Genomic DNA, 18,937 nt, shown 5'->3' with positions numbered 1-18,937 from the left:
CTTGGCGGCTCTTTTGGTTTCCCCCCCCAAGTGACTGGGTTCTTCGCAGACTTCCTAGGAGCTCCCTTGCACAGCCAGTGCACTGTCCTAGCTGATCTGCTCTTCTGACAGAGAGAGAGCGATATGCAACCTGCCCCAAAGCCAGCAGTGGAGTGAGAGGCTTGAGCTAACTTACCTGCGAAACCTAATACACACCGACACACCCAGTAATTACTCATTTAGAATTAAATACCAGCGAGGGATTTTGTCTTAAGATTCTTTGTGTGGTCTATTCAAGGATGCTGTACACGGAAAGGGAATCGTAAGCGGGCTCTGTCTTAAGGAGCTTTCTACCCTCTATATTTGGGCATGGGTGAGCTCAGTAGCAGAGAGCAGTGGTCCGCTGGGTAATGTCGGCTAAACACTTAAGCTAAGACCATGATCAAGAGATGCCAGCAGAGAAGAACCCTGAGCACTGACCTATAGCAAAAACTGATACATTCAAGAATGAATGCCTACACTAGCATACTATGACGAGGCACAATGAGATTCAAAGTGGAGTCGATATAGATTCTTAAGATGAAAGGAAGGGATAATCAAAAATGATAATTAGATACATAATCCCAAACTATCATTAAGCATGGATGTGGACTGAGACTGGAACGGGAGAAAATAGTAAAAGTTGAATAATATTGAACTAATAATAATTACTTTATAAACATAGAAAGACAAAATGGGATTAGATTAATTCACTGCCACATGATTGTTCAAAAAGATTGCCATCATTTAAATTTCAGGAAGAAGGGTCTTTCCAGGTCTTTATTACAGCATGATTGGTTGGCTTACGGTGACATTATCTGTGACCCTCTGACACAATTACACTTCAACTTCAACCCTTCAACACCCTTGGCAATGCTACCTGTAAACCCCTGCCTTTGGCCCTCAAGTCCCCAGTCTATCCAGCCTGTCCACCTGCATTACATCTATTGGACACCTCATATCATGATCCATGTAGAGATAGAATGGAATGCTGAAATGCTTTGATTATAACTTGAAATGGATTTTCGCAAAATCTGCCAGTATGCCCGGTTAAAATTAAGCCATTCGGCTATTGCTTGTATATTGTTACAATGTTTAAAGAACAGAGAGCTCTTGACTTGGTGATATTGAAGGGCTTTGTGCTTCCATCTTCTACTGGGTCACCTGGAATTAGGAGCTCAGAGTTCAAGGGAATCCCCTTGTCGGTGCAAGTAAAGATCCTGCATTGGAAAATGAACAGCAAGTTTCTTGCAGCACCTAAAATGGTTCGATTATTTTATATTATATTATATCCTGTTCTGCTTTGTTCAAGGTAGAAAGAATGCATGCATTACAGGATGAATATGTGTTATAATGCCTTCAACACTGCAATGTATCATGTTTATTTGCATTTATTTTGCAATGGCATTTCAAAGCAATATCTTGTATCTATTTGAAGTGTGGTAAGGCTATTTCATAAAACATCTGTAACCATAATCATAAGTATAGTTGTATCAAGCCAGAGGGGTAAAATACAACAGTGCTATGTTAAAGGGAACCTATATTACCACCAGGTGTGATGTGGATAAGCCATTACATGCCCTGGTCAAATCGAGCCTCCAGTGACGTGTGGATACATAGATCAGCCTACCAGTTGGTACAGTCCACCGGCTGGCAGGCTGATTCATCTATCACACACCTCAGTGGACATTCCCACTTGTGATGTCAACAGAGGGTTGATTTTGCATTACATGTAATGGCTGATCAACATCAGACCAGGTGGTAGCATCACAACCCTTTAATGTAGCACTTATTAATCATCTGCAAATGCATGTTTATGTTTTGTTCATGATAGGTCCAGCAATAACTAAAGGCTTGCAAATGACTTGTGAGTTGTTCTAAAGTGTAACCACCTAATCTCATCATTAGAAATGTTTGTATTTATATTTGTGTAAAGGCCCAACATATAAGTGCATACGCCATTGTTTAATTTAGTCTTGTGTTTGGGCATCCAATTAATGCCATCATACACGATAAGAGCTTCAAATATTTATTTTCTACAAGCATCACCAAGTCAAACTCCTACTTTGCCTTAGTTTTAGAAAATTGATCTTGGCTGAGCCTGCTGATTTATTATCTCTGCTCCCTTCACCTATAGAGGATAATCCAGACTTGGGGAGGGACTGGAGCCTAGGTTAGTAGGCCATCCATCCATCTGGCCTGTGCTTAGTGTGAGTCCATCCCGTTACTGCCCACATCAAGCGCTAACCCTCTACCCGAGGAGGAGCAAGAGCAACCCTGGGGCCAAACACACACCCAATCATAGCTCAAAGATTGGCAACAACTTCAACCTCCACCTCAATCCATGCAATAACACTCAACTCTCCAAGTTACCTTTATGTGATGATTTCCATTCATATATAAAGACACATGCTTGGAAAAACAGTTGCAAAGATGAGCATATTCCAAAAATAAGTAAATAGTATTGTTTGAATTTGTAAGGCCTTGATTGACTAAATCCCAACTCATTCCGGCTGGGGAGCTGCCCTTGAATCCATGTCCAGACCAAAGACCAAGTAGGGAGCCGAGGGAGGAGCAGAAGACCAGAGTGTGGACACACAGAAGAGGTCTCATAACGTGCGCCTGTCTATGCTAATCCCCTGGACCCTGACCCCGTAGGACGTACAGGAGGTCCCCTTCCCTACTGTCACAAAGCATTGATATAAAGACAGCCATGTTTACTTAATGCCTAGGTAGACCAATGATGTTATCATTTACCATGCATTCCTTATTTACTGCTCATATAAAAAACATAAATCCATACTTCATACATCAATTAGAACAATAATAATAATAATGTTGGAAATTGTTTGTAAAGAGTTGTTAACAATCAACAAAACAAAAACAATAAAAACTTCCCCAACATTTTTCCTCAACAAGCAATGTTGTATGTTATGTTATGGTACAATTGGTCGGTTGTTAAATAAATCTCATATTTACGTGACCCTTATTGTATGATATAAATATTTTGCGATGGACCATCAACAACAATCAATGGCAACAATAATCATGGCTGCTAGCTATGGTGAATAACATGGATGTAGAGTATACGGAGAAGACAGCAGGCCAAAACACAAGGCATGACCCTTAAAAAATGCAACAAGTAGGTAATACACAGATCCATTCACCCTAGTGTCTTACATGGTCTCAAAGTAAATACAAATGTTTTGTGTTTCTCTATAAACTCTAGTTAATATCATGGATAGGGATGGCCCCCAGTAGGATTCAAACCCGACCCTGACATTGTGTTATTGCCACACTCTACTCGTGGATCCCCTCATCTCTCCCCTGCCTATTCAATCAGGGTCCGGCAACTCACATATCCTCACATATCGGAGCTGAAAGTAGCCTCCCTGCTGAGGGTGGGTGCTCCACGCTGCAGTCAAGGCTGAGGTAGAGCAAGCAGGGGGCTGGAGGCTGTTTCAACACTGGGCGACGTCCACTGATCCCTGGGTGCCCCAGCCCATGCCTCCTCCCTGGCAGAGGCAGCGCAGCAGGCCGGCCCCCAGTTGGGCGGCAGTAGGGGGCGCAGGCGTTGGAGCTGACGGGAGAGCGTCATGCAGAACCCGCCCGGTGTCGCCTAGGTCGCTGGCCGCGTGCGAGCGCAACCAGGCAAGCATGACCGGAGAGGAGGGGCCGGGCCCTCTGCCGCCCTGGGAGAGGGGTCCTGCCCTAAAGCCACTTACAACAGTTTATTCACACATTCACACGCCGATGACAGAGACCACCCAGCAGGGTGACGTCTCGTCAGGAGCAGTCAGGGCGAGGTGTCTTGCTCAGGGACATCTCGACACTCTAGCTAGGACGAGCCGGGGATCGAACGAAGAACCTTTTGGTGAAGCACCCGCTCTACCTCCTGAGCTACTGTTGCCCCCTGGTACATGGGTAAAGGCAGCCCCAGCCCCGGGCGGCTCCTGGTTTCCGGGTGACACACCGTGGAGGAACTCATATGGAGTCCCCTCACCTCATTCCACTGCAGAACCATTCAATACTGGAGGCCGGTGCCCTGAGATGTTTTTAATAGGTCGGTCTCCTTTTGGCTCCTGATGCATTTCATTAAGTAATAATATAAGATGGAGGGAAAAAAGGGTGATCAAAGGGACAATTGAAGGAATACGTTTGGTATAATGACCATTTGAAAGGAATTATTACAAGATCAAATAATTATTAATTATTAATTAATTATTAATTGATCTTGCACTTGCATGCAAGATCTAAAAACTAAGCAAGATGCATCAATGTGGCAAAGAGAGTTGTGGGTGGAAAGAGTTTATGCTTTCTGTTGCTCTTTCGGGCCCACACTTTTTATAAAGTGTATTCAAGATTAATTAAACCCTGCTTCCCATTTGACTTTTTTAAGATCCCCTGCAGTGTGGCACCTATTACAAACTATATCATTAATAATATCGCAATGTATTGCATCTCTAATTGGCTTTATTGAGCTATGCTGTCTTATAGGCACAAGACTGTTGACAAAATGATATCCTTCAACATATTTCCCTTTTGGGTAAGGGTACCAAAATGAAACTGAAAGTGTAACTAACTAAGAAGGTATAACACAATGAAAATTAACAACACATTCTTGGATCAGGATAGCATATGAAATGGCAGTATGAAGAACTTGAAATTCTGAACTGAGAAGATTACATTCAAATCAACACAAGTAATACAATAAAATTGACACTTCAAATGCATCGGCATAAACGATAAACATTGCATAACTAATGTTAAAAAACAAAATCTTTGATGGCCTCAAATGCTTTAGTGACCCACATTCTTCTCTGCTCTAATAGCAGAGGAGTCCTCTGCTCTAATAGCCTCTGCTCTAAAGTTTCCCCTGTCCTGCTCCTCCTCCTCCTCCTCCTCCTCCTCCTCCTCCTCCTCACTACATATCCACGCCGCCCTCCTTCGGCCAGGTGTCAACAACACCTGAGCCGGATCCGGACTCCCTCGGGGAGTGAGGGTCGGAGACGGTGTCACTATCGGAGAGGCTTTCTGTGTAAGCAGAATCTCCCGTGCCAGAACTGAGAACTGTGCCACTGCTGCCAGCGGAATCCCAGAATGCCTCTGGGGTTCCTGAGGCCTCTGTTATTAATCCCCCCTCCCCCTCCTCCCCCTCCTCCTCCTCCTCCTCTCTGAGCTGCTGCCGCTGGCGGCTGATCAGCTTTTGGAGCTGCAGCTTGCTGGTGAAGAAGACCCGGCGCCAGCCCAGCTCAAGCCCGAGGGACCCCACCTCGGCCGGGACCGTCTCCCAGTGGCCCCGCACCGCCTGCTCCCAGAAGGCCTCTGAGCTGCACAGCTTGGGACCCCGGGGACAGAACGCCAGAGCAGTCAGGAGGTGGATCAGCGGCCAGCAACACATGGACACGGTAGAGTATCGTTATAGGACTGATAGCACGGCTTCTATCTACAGACTGACCGGTAGGGGTTAGACTATGTGGACATCGGGGATCAAACCCAGGACCCGGACTGACCAAAAGGTCCCAGCTACTCTCCCCTGCCCCCAGGACCTCCACACAACAGACAACACTAGTTTGCCGTTCCTTTAACAACGCAGGTGTGTGGGGGTGTGTGTGTTGTGAGCGCTGACCTTCCTGAAGCGGTGGGAGGTCTGGCCCAGCGCGCCCACCTCCTCCAGCTGCAGGTGGGCCAGTATGCGGAGCAGCAGGGCGTCAGGCAGGCGCTCCAGGTAGTCGTAGCAGCCTCGGCCCAGGGCCAGCGTGTAGGCCTGGACCCCCTGGCCGAACACCAGGCCCACCTGGCCTGGGGGGAGGGGGGGGGCTGGTGTTTAAACCTGGGAGTTTGTTGTGTGATTATAAAATACTAATAATGTATAATTTTGCAGAACCCCTTTTTTCCAAAAGGGTTATTATGAACTGAAATATTATCATTTAAAAATATATGATTATCCGAAAAACCTGCACACATCAAAACTCAATAATGACAATGTGTTTTAGAAATAAGGGGAATTTACTTTTACATTTGAGCATTAATAGCCTTGGTAGGCCGACAGTGGCTTGCGTCAAGAAGCAGCCTGCTTTAATAATGCTTACATGCCAACAAATCAAAAGGCCAACTGATGTATTGGATACTGCTATTCTGTATGGATACTGATGTACTGTATGGTTACTGATGTACTGTAGGGCTACTGATGTACTGTATGGCTACTGATGTACTGTATGGCTACTGATGTACTGTATGGATACTGATGTACTGTAGGGCTACTGATGTACTGTATGGATACTGATGTACTGTAGGGCTACTGATATACTGTATGGCCACTGATGTACTGTATGGTTACTGATGTACTGTAGGGCTACTGATGTACTGTATGGCTACTGATGTATTGTATGGATACGGATATACTGGGCCAACAGTGAGCCTGGGATGCGGGGTCCACTGCTACCATTACCGCATCTAACCGCACGGGGGCAGCAGAGAACCCTTTAGTCTTCATCATACTGTCATTCATCAGCACATAGACCGAGTTCAAACTTTAACCTGTAAATAACACTTTCTCGAGCAGCTCAATCCAACGATATACACTCGGGGAAAATCTTAAATCGATTCACTATCCTATTGGACTCAAAGCCGCTTCTTTTGCTCATTATGAGGCATGAGGAATGATTTGATCTGTGGGGTTTTTGTTGTATTTCTACATCCAACGTTCACACCTGCACCACAACCCCCAGATTACTGGTTAATATCAGTAGGTGATCGGTCCATGCTGTGTGTGCTGGGATGCGGAGGGATACGGAGCAGGGTTTACTCTGTAGGCGGGTGTCCTCCAGGTAGTCTTGGTGGGACTCTCTCTGCTCCCCGGGCTTTGCGTTCCTGGAGGCATTTCTGAGGGAAATCTTCCAATACCTCCATATTACCTGGAAGAGGATTTGCCAACGTTTGAACACAGCTGAGGAATCAAACCCACATTGAAGCACTGAGGAGCTGGACGCATGCCCCCGTGTCGTCTTGTCGGGAGACTGGTTGCGACATGGTGTTGCTATGGCGAAACATTTACTTTAACAGAAGCAAACAGACATTTAAGTTGAACAAGACCATAAATAACTTACGTCTGATTTAGTGATGCTCAATTGATAAAAATCCTTATTAGGCGCAGGGCCTTGTGCACTTATTTCAAATAAAGGTTCTTTCAGAAGAGAGGCCATGTCAACGAGGTTGTGGTTGTCATGCCAACAGCGGTACCGCACAGGAACACCAGGGGTGCCACTGAGCAGTGTGCCTCATATATTCTGAATATACTTGTATGTAATGTCATTTTGACCTAAAGAGTTGTACATTTATTGTATCAACGTATTCGTTTAGGGAACATTTTGAATTACATCCCTTAAATCACATTGTATTGAGCATGTGGACACATTGTTAAATCATTTCTTGACCCAAAACATTATTTTTGTGTAAATATATAAAAAAATGTATTATTAGATATAATTAACAAAGCAACTGTTGACCAACCAAAATAAATCCTCTATAGCACAATCTGTAGTTAAAAATCTTTAATTTATTTATACATATATTTATATATGTACACAACGACTTAACCATTCGTGTAAAAACAAGTAACATTTTGTCAAATCCAATGTTAGTCATCACTGGCATATTCCCAGAGACTCAGGCACTAGCTTCTAACAGGGTCCTCTCCGCTCGCCTAACTTTCAAGCTCATTGTCTGAAAGTTGAAGAAAAGGAATAAACGTTTTTTTCTGTCAGAGAAGAGCAGAGAAACAGCTTGGTCAATTATTATCCATCACAATTCATGATGCCAAAAAATAACTGGACGGAAATTCTGTATATGGTCATTTTCCAATCCTCGACTGCTTAACCCCTCATTCTCTGCCATTTTTGCCTTTAGCAATTTCCACAACTTGTACGTGGTGACCTATTCTGGCAAAAAGATTACCTAGGTTACCCCCAACGACCCTGAGACCGTTACAAGACAGTCTTACCCTCACCTCAGTGTAATTGGTGAACCTCCTGAAGTGCTGCACGTTAAAACACAAACACACACACACACACACACACACACACACACACACACACACACACACACACACACACACACACACACACACACACACACACACACACACACACACACACACACACACACACGCACGTCAGGGGGTAAAGAAATCATGATGAAGTTTGATTGGTGTTCATAACTCCATGCAGGTAAGTTCATAAAAGACGCCCTTCTCTTTCACTTGGCCTCAATAAGTCTCCTCTGACCTGGGCTTTTGTGCTGAAACAAAACGTACGCAAGACCCTCGTACCAGGGATGATCTTCAAATTCAGATTTTCCCTTTTTAAAATCTCCACAGGCCGTATATATATATATATATATATATATATATATATATAGGACAGTTCTATAGTTAGATAGAGCCGGCAGGCATTATATATAGGCCTTCCAGGCACGTTGTATAGAGCTACGTTCTTCTAAAATAAAATGAGGGCACGTTTTTTTTGTTAAAGAGAATACGATGTAGGACACTTGTTCACCATCATCATCCCCGGTTTGTCTCCACACTGGGGGACAAAACGTACTTTCAAAACAACAAACATCTCTATAAAGGTCCAGAGTGATGGCAGATTTGGCAGGAACCCTCCTCGAGGAAAATAAAAAGCTTAAGGTATACAGCCTTAGTAATTTAAAATATACATTGTAGTGGCCATCTCCCCAAGGCATGGAGCTCAACACACCTTGGTTAACCCAGTCCAAGCTGTTCCAGACACATAACATGTACATAATAGCGATTACAAATTAGGATATGCACTACGACCTTACGCGCATAGACAAAGAAATAAAGAGTATAGAGTTCTGTATATAGTCCATAGGGTATATAATTACCCTCCCTCCCCTCCCCACCCTTAAGTCTTGAGTAATAGTCCTTTATAATTCCTTCATCGTGTTCATGTAAACGTTTTTTCTTCTTCTCTAAGAAATAAAATAAAAAATCTTTGATTATTAGTCTTTTTGTTTGAGAAAATGTACTGTCACTAGCTGTACGAGACAGTGTGTGGGAGTGTAGAGTATGTGCTGCATGCTGCCCCCCGGTGGCGGGGACTGGAAGGTGTGCTACAGGAAGGGGTTGCTGGAGGATCCTCCAGCAGAGAACGCTCCAGTAGAGGCCTGAAGGAGACAACATGAGAGGGGGGTGGGGTGAGGTCAGTGGTATGAAAGTTATTCAGCTACAGACAGTAAACACTATTTTTCACAGTGCTAATAAAAGCATTTCATTTTGATGCGGTAGAAAGTGTATTACTTTCTAGCCAGATGTGTTTTGAATCGGATCCTTTCATCCCGTTAATCAACATTCCTGTGAGAAGCTTCCTCCCACCCACCCCAACACACTGGATAATGTAGTTCTTCTTCTGGGAAACATGTAGAGTAGTTTCCCAGCATGCTCATTGCTCACCATGAAGGGGTTGTTAGACAGGCCATGGCCGGCCCCAGCCTGGCCAAAGGGGGCCATGGTGGGCTTGGTGTGACCGTACATGGGGTAAACAGGGCCTGGAGTGGGGCGGGGAGAGAGAGAGACCGGAGGGCTGCACAATTAACACAAATAATCCAGTCTCTTCATGTTATCATGCGTTTGTATATTCAAAACAAATCTCCAGGAAAACTCTTTTGTACCGTTGTCAAATAGTGAAATGACAAAAATATGTGACTCCACACCCACAAGCAAAAGGAGGGATTGAAGTTTAGCAGCTATTCCAACCAATGCACACAGTGCAGCAACTACCAATGAATATTACTTTCGCTGCGCAAGAGTTGAACTCAGAAGGGAGCACCACATGTGACAAGTACGAGGCAAGAAGAAGAATAAAACATCATTCCAAATGATTTGCCCGCTGGTCTTTTTCATGTGTTCATAAGCAACTGTGGATGTAAATGTAAACCAACCAGGGAAAGGTAGTGCACAGGTAGGGGGGGGGGGGGCAGGGGACACTGGGGTAGTTAGGAGCAGGGATGGGGCACTAACCATTGGGTTGTGGGTGGTAGGCCCCAGGCTGGGGGTAGGGGCCTGGGGCCTGGCCAGGGAAGGGCTGCCCGAAGCTTCCGCTGAAACTGGTCGGGAGGCAGTAGGAGGGGGCATTCCCAAAGCCAGCAGGCATGCTCATAGAGCCAGTCGCGAAAGAGGCTACAACACACACGGGCCATACAGAAAGGGTCGGTTTTCAATCGCGCAAGAATGCACACGCACACACGTATGGGGACACCCGACACAGATGGGAGCTAACGCACAGGGACAGACACACCGGGACAACCACAAAGGAACACACACACAGACACACACACAGGGGTGGGGGTTGTGGTGGAGATTTAGACACTGATTTGTCTTACCGTTTCTCTTACGGTTTGGCCAAATTATAATCAAATATACGCCAATGGAAGACAAAGTGTTAGACACAGACCTGGAGGAGGAGGTCTGCCGTTGCTCTGGAAAGGATTGTTGGCCATCTCTGGGGCGACGGCTGAGGGAACAAAGGGGTTTGTGGAAGGTACCGCTGGAAGAACCCCAACAGCATGAACACGTTACGCATTGAAATATGAAGGAGAAAAGCATGCAGAGTGTTCAGAGCATTAATAAGAATAATTCTGTTTACCTCCGAAGCCATGTTGCATGCTGGTTAAGACGGATTGAGTTTGTGCGGGCGAGCTCCCCAACGCCGGTCCAAAGACATTCCTACAAACACAGTCATCAAGCATGTTGAAACCTTTCCTTTGAGAGACATTGTTTGGTTGGAAGAAACCGTCTGACCTAAACTCCAAACACAGTATAAAACGTCTTTTAATTCTGCTCCCACATATTTCGGCAAGTGTTTAGACTATATTATGTGATTGTCGTTCTCAGCTGTCTTTAAGTTTTTCCTGCAAACCAAATTGCATACTTGAAGAAAGCTAATTCTCTGTTGCCAGGAAGATTCGGACACTAAACAGGGATCGACCTTATCTCAAAATCTTTTGTTTTAAAAAACCCAGCCAGAGTAACAACATTCAGTGTGCATCACTGTCTACACTTCTGTTTCAATGGAAGTTACCGCTCATGGCTGCTCTCGCTCTCCCTCCCTCCCTCCCTCCCTCCCTCCTCACCCTTGCACATTGCTGCCGGTGGGGGCTGAGGAGCTGAGTTGGTTGTCCAGCTCAGCCAGGGCAGCGTAGCGGTCCTCGGAGGAGCTGCCCATCTGGCACTGGGAGGGAACCACACTGGAGATGGAGGGGATGGGAATTCCACCCCCTGAGGCCAGGGAGGGAGGGAGGGAGGGAGGGAGGGAGGGAGGGAGGGAGGGAGAGATAGAGACGGTCAAACCTTCCGAATCTTGTCGAGGAAGACAGGCAGTAAGTGTGTATGCTTAAATAAAATCAAAACAGCAGCAACGCAAAGGGGACCAGGAAATGAACGAAAGCATGACCGTTAATTCAGTTATACGGTGGGAGATTTTGACACTGTAAGTATAATATGTCATTTAGAATAATCTTTTGGCAGATACGCCAATTCTTTATTTTTCTGTTGCACACAACTAACACAAGTATTCATCGTAAATAATGACGACTGAAATGTAAAGTGGAAGCATAGTTGCTCAGTATGAGTGGAGAATGGGGGGGGGGGGGGGGGTTGGGAGATAGATGGGTCGGTAGGGGTACCTGACGAAAATGAGGTGGAGGGTGACGTGCTCAGATGGGATGGGATTCCAGAGTTTCCAAAAGCCTCGAAGTTGGCAAAGTTGGCATTTGAATGACCCTGAGAGGCAGCTGCCACCAACAGATAAGGGATACAAAACGCTGATCACGGCTGCAAAAGCATGGGGTGACGGCAGTGTAAATGGATACATATTAGACGTTCATCTATACACGGAGAAATACACAAATCCCCGCGAGGCACACCGCCACACCACGTGACAAACGTGACGGGTGGACTGTGAAAGCGGTTACCTGATTGCGTCGGAAAATGTGCAAAGTTGGCAAAGTTGGCCGAGCCGGCGGCTTGCGCGGGCGGACCGGCAAAGATGTCCCCTCCCAGGGCAGACAGCAGGTCAAACTTCTTCTCCTGCCCACCGAGGTGCACCTTGGTGCGACCCAGTCCAGGAGACTGGGGTGGGGGGGGGGGGGGGGGGAGGCAGACAGAGGAACAGAGGGTGTTGGTGGGAGCGGCTGGTTTAATGCATTGCAGTCGGATGCTGGCAGTGATCATTAAGCAGGATTTTTTTATCAGGGATGTCCTGTGATTTACCATTTAGTCACTATTCTATCATTTAGAACAGGATTTATTAGTTTGCAGTGAATTCAGATACAGGTCATTATGGAGGTCATTTCCTAGCTCTCTTGCTAGGAAATCCTGTTCAAGGACGCCCACAGGGAAGGCGGCGTCCATGGGGATCAAACCCAGCCGGTACCTTGCGTGGGGGGGTCTTGGTGAGCTGCAGGGTCTTGAGGGGCTGGACCTCCGGGGTGCTGCCGGTGCTGCTGGCCGAGGAGCCCGACACGCCGGCCTGGACGGTGGACACTGGCCGGGCCTGCTCCGGGGGGACATACCTGGACCCCCAGGGAAGGAGGAACCGTCTCATGTTAACATTAGAACGGATGGCTGTTGGTTGTTATTGTTATCACATGTTTTATACATACATTATTATAGATATGTATATGTATTTTGTTTCCAATACAATTAAGCAGTCAATTAACAGTTGGTTCCTGGCAAAGATCCGGCTTTTTGTGCCATCTTTGAGCAACATGTTTGTCATCGACTAAACACGAAGACAAGTAACAACAAGAACGTCTGTGACTGTCCCGAAACAAGAGTGAAATCAGATTACCATCTTTTCTTCTCATATTTCTCCTGAAGGAATTCTTTCACTTTCTGCGGTTCCCGGAAGTCAGGAACAACTGAGGTCCTGTCGTCATAGAGACCCAACCAGATGTGTTTACAGACCTGGCGGGGGAGGTCGGCGGGATGGGGTGGGGGTGCAGGGAAGAGGAATGTTAAGGGAGTCGGAGAGAGTAGGGGGAGAGAGAGGTTCGACATGAGGGAGGGGGAGGGGGTGACAAGGCGTGCGTAAATTTGTGTGTGTGTGTGTGTGTGTGTGTGTGTGTGTGTGTGTGTGTGTGTGTGTGTGTGTGTGTGTGTGTGTGTGTGTGTGTGTGTGTGTGTGTGTGTGTGTGGGGGGCAGGGTGGAGAGGAATGCAAATAAAGTTGTCTGAGCGAAGCCCAGTGATTTGCCAATAAAGTACTCGTTCTAGCCCATAACGGATAGACATCTGAGAGGATAATGCATGCGGAACACACAGAGCCTTTTTCTAAATGTGTGTGCTGCGTGGATACCGATAAGGAAACACATACCTCATTGGTGTGTTTCTGTAGGAACTCGATCTCATGCTGTGTGAATGTGGTCATAGAGATGGACTTTACTCTGTGTGGGGGATTCAGCCCTCGCCTGTGTGTGAGGAGGCAGAAAGGGGAGAGGTTCGCAGCAGAGAGCAAGATGCAACAAAAAACACACCAAAATACACCAAAACAACAACCAAAGCTAAAAATGAATGTAGCGCAGGGTATGAATCACCACATTACGCTTGTTTTTATCATCTGTCAATAATAAAAACAGATTAAATGGATTCACCCAAGTGTGGCCTGGGTTTGAGAAGGCTATAGTGTATAGAGTCTGAAGAGACAAATTTATTCCATGTGGGCAATTGACCACCGATACGGTAAAAATCCAAACCAAAGTTGAGAATTGTTTCCAAAGCGAGTTTCGAAGGGTCGAGAAGTGGTTTCCGAGACTAACAGCGATGCAGAAAACACCCGCCCCATGTTTTATTGTATACTAAAGGTGTGTTCGGACGTCCGAGGCACTTCTGCCTCCGACTTTATGTTTTATAATGCTAGTCACATATTTGAGTAAGCAGCAAACATATTTTAAACTGCACTGCTGACATGATGGTGGGCAGCCAAGATGAGGACCAACAATAACTTACGATATCCCCTATTCTCACCTCAACATCGACCACCCACCGAGCGGTCAGAAAAACAACATCTGTCAATCAAACACAAACAATGATGCGACCTATCCAGGTCGAAACCATGGGAACCCTTCTCCTGAAGACGGATAGTCCCAGGTTAAGACAAGTGTTGCTCGGTTCTGGTCCTAGCAGGCAGGCTAACGGTACCGCAAGGGGGTCCCACCCTACACAACTAACGCCTTCAACATCAAAACAGTCACACACTGCATCGTTAACAACAACAACAACAACAACACGAGACAACCGCACTTACAAGACCCCAGAGCAAGTGGTACAGACGAACGAGCCCACGGTCATGTTGGCGTAGGTCGGGCCACGTTGGTCGCAGTCGAAGCATCTCCGATTCGGGGGAAGGCTGGTCATCTCCCGGAGCATCTTCAGATGTGTGTCCTCCTGTTTTCGTTTCGCACTCGTCGCCATGACCCACTACTACTACTGCTTCACTGCTACTGTCAGCTGGAGGTATCAAGGTGAGGTCACGTGGGTGAGGGGATGGAGGGACTGTCTACCGGGGAGACGTACCGCGACGGCGGCGGCCAGACACCTTGCCGAGAGGTCTAGTTTGGGGGAGACTGTTGGCTGACTGATGAATGACTTCTTCCGAGTGGGAAAGAGGAGGAATACATAACTTCATGCACACAGTCGCCACCTATTGGATTGGAATGCTGCAAGTGTAAGAATGTTAATCTTATGTCTTGTAATTACATGATAACTTAGGTATATACTGTATATAAAGTTGATGTCGAACTACAAAAAACAGTAAATGATGCATACTTAATCATAAAATCTAAACAGAAAATACACACAAGAAATTCAACCAAATATTATTTTGTTTATTTGCAAAAATCTTGACAACTGCACATGATCGTCGACTCAAAATGGAAACATAATAAATAAAAAAATGTATGATGGTAGCTAACTAGTTCTCCATCTCCCGCCTTGACACCCTGACGTACTTAACATTCAAGGCTTTGGTCCCCGCCTTGGCTCCCGTCACCCAGCAGGTGTCTGCTGAATATCCTTGTGATGAAACATACCCTGTCTCCAGAGGCATCAATAGCAGGGATCACACACTGGTCTCTTTCATAGCCCTCCCTAGCGCTGGGTGACGGTGGTCTGTGGGTCTAGCGAACCCCGAGAACATCTTTTATGTGCTTCATTGACAGGCGTGTGTTGGAGTGACTTCCCTGTCGCGGTGGACGCAGCCTCGGAGACCACTGCTGGGAGGACCAGTGTGCTGTCTCTTGTGGGAGGACTGGTAAACATGAATCAGTAGATTTAAAGAAAATATGGCAAGGTCTTGGGGTTCTCATCCAACCCCGGCCGAGGCGCAACGGAATGCTTTCTGCTAGGACTTGTTAGGTTTTTTTACTTGCTTTGCTGGGAACAGCTTCGGCACCATCCATCTGCTAGGAGAAGAGATGAAGAAAGACACTCAATCATTACCTTTTATTTATTCAAGTTTCAGCAAGTTTAAGTTTCTATTAGCAGGGCTGTTTCTGTCCATCTGGAGGTCCCAAGCCACCACTAATACTAACTAACTTTTGTTTAGTTAGTTCATTTAATAAGAATGATAGATAATGGCTTAAATCATTTGAGAGTAGTGTTTAGTACTCTCTGGCCCGGTTGACCGTGATGATTCATTGGGCGTCACCTGTTTCCTCTTCCTGGTGACTCTGAAGAAGTCCTCCATGCGCATCTGTCTGCTGGGGCCGCTCTTCCTCTCCTCCCTTTCTTTTCTCTTTTTCTCCCGCGCCTCACGGAATTTAACCATTCGCCCGCGGATCCTGGGCTCTCTGAGGCCACACACACACACACACACACACACACACACACACACACACACACACACACACACACACACACACACACACACACACACACACACACACACACACACACACACACACACACACACACACACACACAAAAAGAAAGAAAATAATAATTTGGCCTGTGTGTGTATTTCTCATTTAAATTGGCCTGCAGTTTGTGTTTCAGTAGAAGCTTTACATTTTAGTTGTTTAGTTTAGTAGCAAAAAATGTTTACTTCTTCTTTAAAGTTTCTACTTAGTTGTAATAATGGATCCATTTGAACGATCAACTACAATTTTAAATTAAAAAAAAAACAAGATTGCGCAGCTTTTTTCTATTGCTATTTCAATGTTGATTGTATGCCTGAATTAATCCTAGCCTCACTGTTAACCGCTTGAGAGAAAAGCGTCTGCTAAATGACTAGAGGAAAATGTAAGGGTAACTATGTTGAATGTATGAGCAGAGTATGGGTCGTCACTTACAAGGTCTATATATATAAATATAAATATATATATATATATATACTAGCTCTATATAAGGTGAGACTGAAGCCCACCTACACATGAGCCTACCCACTTGACATGATGTGTGGTGCAGAGGAGCTGCACCAGGCCCTCCTCATCCGGCTCCGTCCACACCAGCTCCTGGGCTACGGTGCGGGCCCCCTCCAGGAACAACTTCCGGGCTTCTTGGTACTGCCAGAAATGAGGAACAGGATGTGTCTGCAGTGTGGCAATAAGAAGAAAAAGGTTGGTTGGTTTCACACATTCTCTGATTTCATTACAATGCTGAAGTTAGTGAATAATACAAGATGTCCACCTTATGAACCACAGGGTTCATAAGGTGTCCTATCCCGCACCTTTCTGTTGATATTCAGAACCACTTGCTCTATGGTGTGATGTTCCTGGATCAGCTTCAGGGCTCTCTTGGGGCCTAAACCCACTATCTTGTCGCAATAGTCACAGCCCAGCAGAATACACAGGTCCACAAACTGGTAGAGAGGAAGGCCAAGGGAGGTTTTCTAAATGTGTGTGCTGGAAGCGATGTGTGAATTAATGTTATTAAAAGTGACCTTACCTCCTCCTGGCTTAATTTCAGCTTTTCAAGGATCTTGGGTAAGGAATATTCAATAACCTCACTGGAAAAAAGTAGATTTTCGAATTTTATAGACCATCTATTAGCAATCTTTTATCAAATTTAGAAAAGTTCTTTTACATTTCAGTCATCGTCTTCTTCCCTCATTAATTTCTGAAGAACCATTTTGAAAAGTGGAAATCAATAAAAAAAAACAAGGTTTCTACTTTCATCAACATTTGACTAAAGAATCCAAGAATCCAGAAACAGCACTGTAAAGAGCACAGCTCTAACCTGTCCTTCTTTGCGTTCAGTTGACGAATGAGGAGGCCTGCTCCAAAGGGCAGGGTGTCCATGTCTTCTGACGCCACCGCGTCCGCAGTACCTTCACTCACGAGGCGCGCACACAGAGCCTCCCCATCCCCCGGGGCCTGGAGCACAATGAGATGCATCCAAATATTGTCCTGCCTCTGGTAGAATAGGTCTGTTCTGGGGAATTGGCTCGAGTTAAAGCATTTAGCAATAGGACATCTTGTTGCTGATAGCCTACCTGAAGGATTGGTACACCTAGAAGCTTCAAGAGCTGAAGGCATTCCTTGGTCTGTGATGATGCTAAAAAAAAATAGACAATAAAATGCGTCACTGATACTTTCAGGACTATTTAATACTAAGGGGAAACAAGTTGTGAAGTGAAGCTGAGTAGTGAATGGACAGTGCAATACTAAAATGCATGTTAACGGTTTGGTCCTACCAGCACCAGAGCGGTTTGGGGAGCCCCATCCAGCGGTCTCTGCTCTCCTCTCCAGCTGTAAGGGGTCACAGGGGGCTGTTGGTCTTCAAGACGTCATTGGTACTTATATTCTAAACAGACTCACAAATAACAATAGCAACATAATTTCACGTTGGCATATCACGTATTCTTATTTATTCAGAGGAGAGACATCTATGAAACGCACATCTTGATGCAAACCGCTGTCCACACTTACCACAGCCAGCTTCTCCCCAGGGGGCTTGCCGTCAAACACAAACACGGGCTTGATGTCATGTTCTAGGAAGGTGAGCGTTCGGAAGAAGATACCTGTCATAGGACTGAAGACACCGAATAAAACAGGTATCAGATACCTGCCCAATTAATATGGTAAAACCAGGAGCGCCCAAAATTGATAATTTATCCAATACCTTCACCTTAGAAAGTTGAGTTTAGGTACAGCAGTCCGAAACTGGTTCATAATAATAGAAGTATCCAGCGCAATCACCTTCCCTGATGAATGAGAGAAGACACACAGATACACAAAATACTCATGGTGTGATCTCCTTGTTTTTGTGCATCTTGTAATTGAGCATTAGCGAAGTTACTTTCAGAATAACAAAGGGGTATGCTAACTAGGATTAGCCACCAATAGAATACTACGAGTTACTACGACTAACCCTAAACCGAGTTATAATGTATTACCTGTGTAGTCACTTATATCTTTATAAGAGATCGCATCAGGTGCTGCGATGCGAATCAGATCGGCCAGTTTTGTGATCCCCATTGTTATGACATGGGAATAGTTTCCTTTAGCTGGCGCTACCTCAACAGTAGGACTTGTGTTTTGGCTGTAACACGGATGGACCAATAGGGGCAGTATTGGTCAGTGGTGTACAATCAAAGACACATCATCATCATCTTTCATTTATCATTTACACTGAAGTATTAAGAAATAATACATATTTGCATTAAGACAAAGAATGAATGTCTAACATCACAGTATAGGTACATCATCACAGACGCAATATTCATTCAGCAAATAGCATTTTTGTTGTGAAAGCCCGTTGGGATTTCTCACTAAATGCCCATGGACATGGTTCACATTGATCTTTCATCCAGAATGAAATATATTTTCTTATATACACATAATTACTTTATATACACAGACATCAAGTACACATATTTATAGCAATCTAGTTATTTCCA

General features: G+C 45.3%; 3 protein-coding genes across 6 annotated transcripts; all 3 read right to left on the bottom strand.

Moving 5' to 3' along the window:
* Window positions 1–3,479: 3,479 nt before the first annotated feature.
* fbxo36b (F-box protein 36b) lies at window positions 3,480–8,923 on the bottom strand. The gene is made up of 5 exons (XM_056597219.1): window positions 7,128–8,923; window positions 6,827–6,935; window positions 5,648–5,820; window positions 5,176–5,356; window positions 3,480–3,724 (listed from the first exon to the last, which is right to left on the bottom strand). The coding sequence occupies exons 1-5, from the start codon at window positions 7,221–7,223 to the stop codon at window positions 3,480–3,482; spliced, it is 804 nt and encodes a 267-aa protein (XP_056453194.1). The 5' UTR covers window positions 7,224–8,923.
* A 27-nt stretch (window positions 8,924–8,950) lies between these two features.
* Window positions 8,951–14,832, bottom strand: agfg1b (ArfGAP with FG repeats 1b). Its single transcript, XM_056596746.1, has 12 exons — window positions 14,345–14,832; window positions 13,415–13,508; window positions 12,891–13,006; window positions 12,474–12,612; window positions 12,013–12,169; window positions 11,725–11,832; window positions 11,173–11,317; window positions 10,686–10,765; window positions 10,494–10,586; window positions 10,061–10,219; window positions 9,494–9,588; window positions 8,951–9,207 (listed from the first exon to the last, which is right to left on the bottom strand). Exons 1-12 carry the CDS (start codon window positions 14,509–14,511, stop codon window positions 9,154–9,156), a joined length of 1,407 nt encoding a protein of 468 aa, XP_056452721.1. The 5' UTR covers window positions 14,512–14,832; the 3' UTR covers window positions 8,951–9,153.
* A 77-nt stretch (window positions 14,833–14,909) lies between these two features.
* zgc:110269 (probable flap endonuclease 1 homolog) lies at window positions 14,910–18,610 on the bottom strand. 4 transcript variants are annotated; one of them, XM_056596747.1, is made up of 11 exons: window positions 18,434–18,610; window positions 18,166–18,241; window positions 17,967–18,069; window positions 17,732–17,786; window positions 17,531–17,592; window positions 17,275–17,411; window positions 16,984–17,044; window positions 16,766–16,897; window positions 16,483–16,628; window positions 15,746–15,887; window positions 14,910–15,500 (listed from the first exon to the last, which is right to left on the bottom strand). In XM_056596747.1, exons 1-11 carry the CDS (start codon window positions 18,513–18,515, stop codon window positions 15,450–15,452), a joined length of 1,047 nt encoding a protein of 348 aa, XP_056452722.1. In that variant the 5' UTR covers window positions 18,516–18,610; the 3' UTR covers window positions 14,910–15,449. The 4 variants fall into 4 exon arrangements, with proteins under 4 accessions (XP_056452722.1, XP_056452724.1, XP_056452725.1 ...); XM_056596748.1 differs by having other exon boundaries at window positions 14,927–15,497; XM_056596749.1 differs by lacking the exon at window positions 16,766–16,897 and having other exon boundaries at window positions 14,926–15,500.
* Window positions 18,611–18,937: the final 327 nt, after the last annotated feature.

The sequence above is a fragment of the Gadus chalcogrammus genome, chromosome 8, assembly GCF_026213295.1.
Source record: "Gadus chalcogrammus isolate NIFS_2021 chromosome 8, NIFS_Gcha_1.0, whole genome shotgun sequence".
NCBI classification, from domain to species: domain Eukaryota; kingdom Metazoa; phylum Chordata; class Actinopteri; order Gadiformes; family Gadidae; genus Gadus; species Gadus chalcogrammus.
This window is presented reverse-complemented; position numbering and strand designations above follow the sequence as displayed.